Source organism: Arachis ipaensis, chromosome B04 (assembly GCF_000816755.2).
Source record: "Arachis ipaensis cultivar K30076 chromosome B04, Araip1.1, whole genome shotgun sequence".
Classification (NCBI taxonomy): domain Eukaryota; kingdom Viridiplantae; phylum Streptophyta; class Magnoliopsida; order Fabales; family Fabaceae; genus Arachis; species Arachis ipaensis.
The window spans coordinates 125,571,273-125,582,030 of NC_029788.2; the positions used below are offsets into that span (position 1 = coordinate 125,571,273).

Consider the following 10,758-nt stretch of genomic DNA (forward strand, 5'->3'; position numbering starts at 1 on the left):
CCCAAAAATTTCAGCTTTTTCTATTCTCCACTTTTTTGAAAGTATTGAGAGACTAAAATTTTGTGTTATAAGATTGAAATTTTAGTTTTGTTCTCTGAGCACTAAACACAATGTTAAATTCCAATTCTCTAGTCTCAGTTCTAATCTCTGGAAACAAATACTACCTAAGATTGTGTTTGGAAGGAGATTGAGACTGAGAGATAGAAATTAGAAGACTAAAACTAAATTAAATTTTTATATTGTATTTGGTGTAAAATGTACAAGACTGAGTTATGTCTCAATATTCTATTTAGTTCAAAATAAACATAAAGATAGAAATAAATATAATTACTAAAATATAATTACTATAATATCAAATTTTCAAGCAAGAGACACAAGTTATTAATAGGAAAGATTGAATGGCGAAGAACCAAGTGTTGCAAAAAAATTACATTTTTTCAACAAATAAGATATTCCAATTTTAAAATAATTGAAACAGTCTGAAAAAAGGAACCATAAGAGTCAGATTTGGCTGAAAAATTTTTTCTGGTTAGATTCACAGATCAGGATGATTATGCGCATGTACTATTTGAAGGGCCTTGGATGATAGCAGATCATTATCTATTGATGCAGAGGTAGAGCCCGCTTTTCTTACCACAAGAAACGGATGTGCAGAAAGTTGCTGTATGGATCAGAATCCCAAATCTTCTAGTTGAATTATATAACAATTTCTTCCTCGGAAAAGTTGGAAAGACGCTTAGCACAATGCTAAAAGTGGACGAGCTCACGTTTATACACTCTCACAGTAAATTTGCTAGAATTTATGTAGAAATTGACCTGAGAAAGAAGATTGTTCCATCCTTCACAGCTATTAGCAAAGATTTTAACATTGTTTATGAGAGATTACACCAAATTTATTTCAACTATATGGCAAATATGGGCATAGAATAATCGAACAGTGTAGCAAAACGATGACCAGAACCACCACCAACACCGCCACGGATCGGACAGAAGGCAGAAAGCTCGGTGGAGATGAGAGCAACAACGGTAAAGAGACTAATCAGAACCTAAAAAATTAATAAAGTATTCAAAAAAGGAAAGAAGATTTAATAGAGGCAAATCAGGAAAGCACACCAACCGTTTTAGGAGGGATGCAACAAAATAGGCAAGCTTCACAAAATTAGAAAACCAATCAGAAATAAATCAAGGAAGATCAAGGAGGCAACCCATTTGGACCATGGATGATAGTTAAGAAAAACCAAAGAAGAAACAAACCAAAATCAGATCCTTTTGAAAAGGTTAAAAAAGAAAGTATACAAACATCAAGGTTTCATATCCTTGCAGAAGAAATTCAGGAAGGTAATCAAGAAAAGGAAGAAAATAACCCGGTACTGCTCCTGTAGAGACGTCGGAAGCTTGGAAGGACACCCAAATAGCAAGAACTAGCGAAAAAAGTGTTACCAAACAGACTAATAAAAATGGAAGTAACCCTCACAACCAGAAAAGCCAACAGAAACACAAAACCCCATTCCCATCATGAAAGGAAAGAATATTGCCATTAGTAAGAAAATTCCAACACTCTCTAAACATGTAAAACAACCCAACCATAACCAGAAAAGCATTAAGAGCTTCCATACAAATCAGGACAGCCATAACTTTTTCCAAGAAAACCAGAAGAATAACCAGAAGGTACAAGACAACCAAAAAGATAAAGAAGAGAGACACTAGGAGTATTGGAGACAATTCTCATATCTTACTAAACAAGTTGCAAGTGCTAACTGTATGCAACCTGTTTTAATGGGAGGCCATTTAGATCATACTACCAGAAACCTCATCTCAACTATCATGGGAGGTGGGAATAAAGAGTATCTTAACAATACTGAAGCCAAAAGCCCTCCAGATCCAGGAGAATCCAGCACCAAAGCAGAAAAAGATGTCCCAATGGAGGGACAAGAACAACAGAGGGGAGAAGAGTATATCCGAAGCATAGAAGAGGTGGCACAGGCCACTAATGACAAGCTGATTGAGGCCTAGATTCCTGACATTTCTTCAGGGAGTTTTTTCTACGTCTTTATTTATTAATGGTTATTATGAATATATTAGCTTGGAATTGTAGAGGGGTTTCCTCTAAAGGATTTTCCATTATGATTAGAGACTTAACTTATCATTACAATCTGAAATTGTGTATCCTTCTTGAAACCTATGTCTTAGGAACCAAAGTAGAGGGATCATCCACAAATTAGGGTTTGAGTCTTTGTGCATTAGCAATGCAAAGGGCTTCTCGGGAGGGATTTGGTATCTTTGGAACAGAAAGGATTAACAGATTGAGCCTGTTAATGTCCAGAGACAGTTTATTCACCTAAAGATTAAAAATAATAATATTCAGATCTAGCATTGCACATGTATTTACGACAGCCCCCAAATTGGAACGCGAAGTACCTTGTGGAGGGAGCTAGAAAATATAGCAGCAACTAATCAAGCGCTGTGGTGTCTTGGTGGGAATTTAAATTCTATCATTTCTCTTGAGGAAACTGGGGGCAGTTTTAATTTATCGCAAGACTCAAACAGATTTCAAGAATGCATGCTTAACTATGGTCTAAACAATTTAGGCTTTTTTGGCCCGCCATTCAGTTGGCAAAGAAATTAGATTAAATGCATGCTTGATAGATTCTTATACAATTTGGAGTTCAATATTTTATTTCCATCCGTTGGGGTGAAACATCTACCTAAATTGAAGTCTGGCCATCTACCTATACTCCTAGATTTTGACACCCTTGTGGAAAACAGGAGAGAGAGAGACCTTTCAAGCTACTCGCACCCTGGCTGCTCCATGAGGGTTACAATAATTTGGTGAGGAGTAACTGGTGCAAACAAGGTGATCTCATAAAAAAACATTCATCTTTCCTTTAATAATAATTCGTTTTTGGAAAAACTTCAAAAGGACATTTGGAGGGAATATAAAATGATTATGGTACAAGAAGAAAGCCATTGGATGCAAATGGCTAAATGTAAAATCATTAATTTAGGGGGACAAAAACTCTAAATACTTTCATCAGAAAGCTAATGGAAGGAGACGAAAGAACTATGTTACTGCACTAAAAAACAACGATGACGAATGGATTGAGGATGTGGAAGAGCTAAAGGAGCTTGGAGTATCCTTTTTCAAATCTTTATATGCTCCTAATAGCTATGATTTATTTTTACCTGATTTTCCTGTCACAGGTAAGTTGCCTGGGCTAGCTGAGGCTGACTTAAACCACTTGAGCAGACATATCACCCATGAGGAAGTTAAACATGTTGTGTTCAATATGGGTAGTTGGAAGGTGCCAGGAAGAGATGGACTACCAGCAAAATTTTTCCAGCATTCCTGGGACATTATAACTGATTTAGTGGTGAATTGGGTGCATATGATCATTAGAAATCCTGAGAATATAGCTAGAGCAAACCAAACCTTAATATCTATCATTCCTAAAATTCTCTCACTTAAAAACTTTACACAGTTCAAACCAATCAGTCTCTGTAACATCTGCTACAAAATTATTACTAAATTTATTACAGAAAGAATAAAACCGCACTTGGGGTACATTGTTTCTAACACCCAGGCCAGCTTCATCCCAAGAAGAATTAGTGCAGATAACATTCTAGTAGCACAGGAGGCGGTCAATACTACGAGGACGAGAGCTAGCGGTAAAGGGCTCATGGCAGTCGAAATAGACTTCGAGAAGGCCTATAACCGTCTTAATTAGAACTTTATCATTGACACCCTCAAAGATATTGGCATCCCGGAAATATTTTGAATGTTATTCACTTCTGCATCTCCTCCCCCACTATGAGTTTGCTTTGGAATAGATCTCCATCAGAGACTTTCAACCCAACAAGAGGCATTAGACAGGGGGACCCCTTATCCCCTTATTTTCTTTCTCTTATGTATCGAAAGACTCTCTCAACTAATTAACTCCTTAATAGAGCAAAAAAATAGAAACCTATTAAGTTGACTAGGAATGGTCCTCATCTTTGTTTTGCAGATGATCTCATTCTTTTCGCGGAAGCAAACAAGGAGCAGGTTCGAGTCATAAAGGAAGCGCTAGAGACCTTTTGTAAAGCTTCTGGTCAGAAAGTCAGCGCCAGCAAATTCTACATCTTTTTCTCCAAGCATGTTAATCACAATAGAAGAGAGGAGCTCAACAAAGATCTCGGTATTCCGCCAACCAGCAACTTAGGAAAGTACTTCGGCATACCGCTCATCCATGAGAAGTGCGAAAAACACCATTTTCAACCAATTCTAGATAAGATGCGGGCCAAATTGTTGAGTTAGAACATGAAAACCCTTTCTCTTGCCAGAAAATGCACCATTGTTCAAGCGGTTTTGACTACTATTCGGAGCTATACTATGCAGATGATGAAGATGCCTAAGGAGGTTTGTAATAAAATTGATAAAATGTGCAGAGATTTTTTTTGGGGATCTAATATGGAGAACAAGAAGATTCATCTTTTGAATTGGGATACCATTTGCTAGCCAAAGGAGTTAGAAGGGCTAAGATTGCAAAAGGCACAAGAATTCAACAACCTTTTTCTCATGAAATTGGCTTAGGGGTTGGTGCATAATGATCAAGCTCTCTGGGTGAGAGTAATGAAGGCGAAGTTTGGTTGCGGGGACAGTTTTATTCCAAAGGTTGCTAAAGGAGCGAAGTGTTCTAATGCTTGGAAAGGTATTGTTAAAATTTGGGATCAATTTCAAAGCAATTTAATCTGGAGGATTGAAAATGGAAAGAGCATTAGATTTTGGAAAGATCGCTAGATTCCTAGAATATCATAGCTGAGTGAGTTATCGCTGGAACAGATCGGGAAAGACAGAGCTGACGAGGATTTAGCAACCAATTCTACGGTGGAAGGATGTTGGGATTGGGAGAGGTTAGCTCAACTGCTCCCAGAGGAGGTTATAGATATGATTCGTACTTTGAAAGCACTCAACCATTCCCTCGGACCTAATTCCTTAGGATGGCTACTAGAACCTCAGGGCAGTTTTTCTATCAAATCAGCTTACAAAAGCTACTATGTTGAAGATAGGGATCTAGACCAGATTTATAGAATTTGCTGAAAAATCAGGATTCTTCCAAGACTGAGAACTTTTGCTTGGCTCTTAAGCCATAACGCACTTCTAACTAATTCAAAAATAAGAGTTTTAGGGCTTATCGATAATGGATGCTGTCCAAGATGCCTGAATATTGAAGAGAGTTTGTTCCATGTGCTGAGGGACTACCCGTATGCCCAAGAAGTCTGGATGAGCAACTCAAACAGAAACCTGCAGGACCCTTTCTTCAGCTAGAATCTCCAAGACTGGCTCCACGATAACCTGTCCAAGTCGCACTAGCTGTGAGACTTCATGGCCCACCTTCTTTCTTACTTCTTGCAATACCATTCGGTGAAAGAGAAATGAATTAATTTTCAATCAAGATAACATTCCTTTTCAAAGAGTAATCCCATAAATTAAAAGGGTGGCCAGGAATTATAAGAAAGTTTTAGAACTTACAGAGAGAAGTATCATAACCCTCAGAGTGACAAATTCGATCCTAATTGGTTAAAAGCCACTGAAAGCTAGCTGGTGCAAACTTAATATTGATGGCTCGGTCCTCCAAACTTCAAATTCTGGCTCATGTGACGGCATTCTCAAAGATTCAAACGGCCTAGTTATGGCTGGATTCATGATGAATATTGAAAAGGTAACCATCACTAATGCAAGCTATGGGCAATCTACACAGGTCTTAAAATTGTAATTGATATAGGAATGGAGAAGGTACAGGTAGAGACGGATTCTACCTTTGCAGTAAATCTGTTGTAGCATACATCTACAGACCTCCATGACAGCACCTCCCTCATCCGTGCAATTAAAGAGCTCTAAGCAAATCTGGGTGACTGCCGAGTGAACCACGTCTCAAAGAAAGTCAATTTCAGTGCCGATATCCTAGCTAAGCATGCCCATAATCTTCTGGCGGGTCTCCACCAATTTATCTCGCCTCCCCCCCCTTCCTTTCTAGTGCCAACGATTGAAGCTGACAAAAGACAGATGATATTTGTTAGAGTTGTGAATTCCTAGTTAGTTTTTGCTTTTAGGCCTGTAGCTCCTTCTTAATAAAAAAAAAAAAAGGATTAACTTCTACATTCATACGAACAATCCTTATCAAACCCAAAAAAAAAGAAACTTTTATGATTTTTTTTTTTTACTTGAACTTTTATGGTTTTATCTATATAATTAATAACACCTAGGAGTGTTTGCGAAAGATAGTGCTTAAATTCTTCTAGAATGCATAACGAAAATACTATATTTAATTCGTCTTCTAACTACTTATTAGACGTTCCAAAGGGTCAAAGGTCAATGGAGTTAAAATCTACCACACGGTCCATATCAAGTTCCCACCTCCAGCCATCAATAATTCAATATCAATACGTTATGAAAATGAGATTTCGTTAATAAGTGTAAATTATTAAATAATTAAACAATCTATGATTGGCAATTTCATCTTCGGTCTTTTAAATTTTATTAGAAAGATAAGTTCAAAGTTAAACGTAGAATTTTACAAATACGTCACCGTTTACTTCACGTTCTGGTATTCCTCCACGCGTTTTATTCATTCAAATCAAAGCAACAAACAAAAGCGAAAGAAGCAACCAAAACTAACTCATAACACAAACAACCAAGAATCGAAGACTTTCTGCTTTCCGTTATTCTTTTTCTGACGCTTTTCGTGGATAAGCACCGCCGCCGCACCATCACCGGAAGCTTAATCTCCGGTCACCACCCTCCGATTCGTGAATTCGCTTTTACCCGGAAATGAATCCCGAATAGTAGGTTCCTCTATTTGTCTCTTTGTTTTGCAATCAGATTCGATTTAAGAGAAGTTCGTGTCTTCTTTGGTTTTTCGATCCTTTCTTCGAAAGGGTGTTTTGGGTTTTAGCTTGATTCGTTCTTATGGGTTGGTGTCGGTGTGTTCGGATGTAACCCTAGATTGAATGGTTTTCACTTTTCATGAATTTTGATCCAATTGATTTTTTAAATAAATTGTTTTTGAAATTGAAAGAAACTGTTTTTCAATTACGGGATTTAGAGAGGAAGCCGTGATTTTGAGCTCCCGTGATTGATTTTGGAGCTTCTTCTGCGCGCACCCTGATCTTGTTCCTTGTTGATTTCAAACAATGATTTTGAGCATGTATTGTCCTATTTTTGTTGCTACGATTGTGATGATGACTCAAATACTCGATCTTCGAAATAATAATGTCCAATTGGATTTAAAAAATATTACCTGATTCATGATCTGAATCTTAGTTCAAAAGCAATTTTTCTATTGTTGTGGGAGTTAAACTCCCACAAAGTATGGGATTTGGATTTGGATTTTGGAGGTCTATGTGGCCTTGAGATCTACCATCTTGATCATCAAACCATAAGAAGATAGAAGGTGCTGGCTTCTACAAAAAGATTCTATGGATCTGTGAGAATTGATGTATGTATGTATATGAGGCTGATCCATTATGGAGCATGAAAGTTAATGATTTTGTGGTTATCTTATGCAGTGATTATCTGTTCAAGCTCCTTCTTATTGGAGACTCGGGTGTTGGAAAATCATGTCTTCTTCTGAGATTTGCCGTAAGCTTTCTGCTGATTTTTATGCTAGTTATTATTATTGACTACTACAAACTTCTATATCTAATAGTGTAGCGATGTTTCCTTTTTTTTTTCCTTCATATTCTTCTTATGTGCATTTTAACATGTTTTTCCACCTTTTTTCGAGAGTTAATTCTTTTATCAATATAAAAATAGTCCACTCGCTTAAGTATTCTGCTCTGGTTGAAATATTTGTGATTTTACTCATGTTAAAGGGTTCCTTAGAGTGTGGGGGAAATATATTGAATAATGGATTGGCGGATTAGTATTTTCTCATAGAATCATATTACTTTTCTCTCCCAATGTGTACCAATATATTCTATGTTTTGGAATGGTATCGGTGGCGGGTTTATCATTTGTGTCTTATTATATATTATACAATATATGAGAATGTACATTTGGTATATTTCAGTGCTTGTTGGTTGTTCTTGGCTCTTGTTGATTGTAAATTATTGCTTAACGTAGTAAGTTAGATCATTAACTTATGATAACTTTTATGTTACGGTACAGGATGATTCATACATTGAGAGCTACATAAGCACCATTGGAGTTGATTTTGTGAGTACCGCTTTGTGATTTTTTTAGGTTCGGACCAATTAAAGAGCTGTCTGTACTGATCATTTCAAGTTATTTTGTGTAGAAAATACGTACTGTTGAGCAGGATGGAAAAACCATTAAACTCCAAATTGTACGTAAAGTTCCTTGTTTTAATTCTTTTATATGCTAATATTATTTCATGTTTCTAGGCCTTACTTTGTTTTGTGATCTGATTTTATATACAGTGGGACACAGCTGGGCAAGAACGATTCAGGACAATTACCAGTAGCTACTATCGCGGGGCACATGGCATCATTGTGGGTGATGACTTTCTTAGCATAAACTTTTAAAACTAGATTTTTCCCATTTCCATCTTCAATGATTAGTTCGGCTTGCAGATTGTTTATGATGTGACAGACGAAGAGAGCTTCAACAATGTGAAGCAGTGGCTCAGCGAAATCGACCGTTACGCCAGTGATAATGTTAACAAACTTTTGGTTGGCAACAAGTGTGATCTGACATCAAACAGAGCTGTGTCATATGAAACAGCCAAAGTATAGATTTTTCATACCCTTCTGAATTTTTTTTCATTTTCATATTTTGTTAACAGTTTCAAGCCTGTTCATCCTCCCTTACCCCAATCCTTTTCTTTCTTTTTTCTTTAAAAGGCATTCGCAGATGAAATAGGCATTCCTTTCATGGAAACAAGTGCAAAAGATGCTACAAATGTTGAACAGGCATTCATGGCCATGTCTGCTTCCATCAAGACCAGGTACCCTTTTCCTTTTTATTTTAACCATAGATATCGAAGAAAATCACAGAACCATAGTTTATTTTGATGTAGCTGCTTCCAAAGAGTCAGTTTTGATATCTGGGAAAAGTCAATTACAGATGCCATTTTGTACTACTATTTCACTTCTTGACCTATTTAATGCCAATGCATTGACAATGTGAAACTATATTGCCATACAATCGACGCTTGCCGAGGTGGCAATATAACATTGGATGTCTATGTATAACCCTTTCTTTTCGAATAATCCATTGATTGATCTATCATCTATGACTACTTCGTACCTCATCGTCTTACGGCAACTTTTTCGTTTGAACGTAGAATGGCAAGCCAACCTGCAAACAATGCAAGGCCTCCAACAGTGCAGATCAGAGGACAGCCAGTTCAGCAGAGCAGTGGTTGCTGCTCATCCTAACTACAAAAAGGGGTTATTTAGATCCATTTCATTTTCTCTGCTTCTCACCCTCCATTGTATTGTTTGTAAGATTTTTTCCCTTTCTTTCTAATTTTTCTTAATAGTGGACCAATTTCAGAATTCGTTTGTGGTTTGGAATTGACCTAGATGATCCAATTCTTTAAATATACTTGAAAATGATATGGTTTGTGCAAAGTATTCTACTATTCATTAATGCTAAATCTATTACTGCTCATGTCTACTTCAATTCAAGTTTAAGGTTACAATCCATTTTATTTTTCTTATGATCCTCCTTGTTCCTTTAATGAGCCGAATGTGACTTAGCCATACAACAAAACAGAAGAAACAAAATGTTGTGCTAATACAAATAGTTGAACATGTGTTTACTGGATGACTTAAATGTGCCAGGTTAAACATGAATTACGAAATGGTATCTGTTTCAATCTTCAAATTATTTCATCATTATTATCACAACAATATTTTATATTGACAATGCTTCAAAATAGATTTCGAATTGTATCACTTTCTTAAATATTTTATTTTATTTCTAGTAAAATGTCAAAAGGCAGGGGTATTCGCCAAGAAAAATCTAGTTTGGTTGGCAACCAAGATTTCTATCATCGAGCATCGTGACTAATCTTATGCTGGTTTTATAAATTATAAGCACAATGCACCTCGATAGGTAGAACAACTGATCTGGGGTTTTAAAAATTTTCAATGTCCAAGATAAAGTTCGAACTCTTAACAATTAAGGGACGACGAGCATTTGAAAAATCTAGATGGCATAATTAAAATAGAACGAATTTTTTTCATCTGATTAAAATTTAAAAGTGAAGTAACTTTCAAGTTAAATTGGTTCAAATAAAACTAGTTTAAGTATGAAGTTGCCAAAAAATATCTTGAAATAATAGAAATTATTATACATGATACATGACAGAACATAAAAATATAAGAGCATTGTTTAATTCATATAGCCAACTTAGTAAGATAAACATTGTTTAATTCATAAGGACATTGTTTAATTTGGTTTTTAATGAACTTCGGATTGGGTTCTTAGAGAAGGATTTTCAATGTGAATTAAAAGAATATTGGGGTGTGATGGAGCAAAACCATGATGTCAAAGGTTTTATAATTTTGAAATATGATCTAGTTTTTTCTACAGAGAAAGAATTCTATGTCTAGGAACTAGGGTTTGACCAATGATGGGGATATAATACTTATAGAGAAGGATGTGAATTAAAAGAATATTGGGGTGTGATGGAGCAAAACCATGATGTCAAAGGTTTTATAATTTTGAAATATGATCTAGTATCTAGTTCAGAGAAAGAATTCTATGTCTAGGAACTAGGGTTTGACCAATGATGGGGATATAATACTTTG

The 10,758-nt window shown here is 36.2% G+C and overlaps 1 protein-coding gene and 1 long non-coding RNA gene across 3 annotated transcripts in view; both read left to right on the forward strand.

The window, feature by feature from the left end:
• The window catches only part of LOC110271320, a 9,279-nt gene extending 3,122 nt beyond the window's left edge, over positions 1-6,157 (forward strand). Inside the window, exon 2 of the long non-coding RNA XR_002361942.1 lies at positions 534-6,157. This is a non-coding gene — a long non-coding RNA (uncharacterized LOC110271320). The remainder of the gene's footprint in view (positions 1-533) is intronic.
• LOC107635257 (ras-related protein RABD2a) lies at positions 6,584-9,630 on the forward strand. 2 transcript variants are annotated; one of them, XM_016338674.2, is made up of 8 exons: positions 6,584-6,822; positions 7,546-7,618; positions 8,147-8,194; positions 8,277-8,324; positions 8,419-8,490; positions 8,572-8,727; positions 8,842-8,945; positions 9,285-9,630. In XM_016338674.2, exons 1-8 carry the CDS (start codon positions 6,809-6,811, stop codon positions 9,376-9,378), a joined length of 609 nt encoding a protein of 202 aa, XP_016194160.1. In that variant the 5' UTR covers positions 6,584-6,808; the 3' UTR covers positions 9,379-9,630. The 2 variants fall into 2 exon arrangements, with proteins under 2 accessions (XP_016194160.1, XP_016194161.1); XM_016338675.2 differs by having other exon boundaries at positions 6,594-6,822; positions 8,142-8,194.

Coding starts and splice junctions, on each gene's coding strand:
- LOC107635257 (XM_016338674.2), top strand. Junction 7,619..8,146: donor GTCTTCTTCTGAGATTTGCC/GTAAGCTTTCTG, acceptor GTTACGGTACAG/GATGATTCATACATTGAGAG. Junction 8,195..8,276: donor GCACCATTGGAGTTGATTTT/GTGAGTACCGCT, acceptor TATTTTGTGTAG/AAAATACGTACTGTTGAGCA.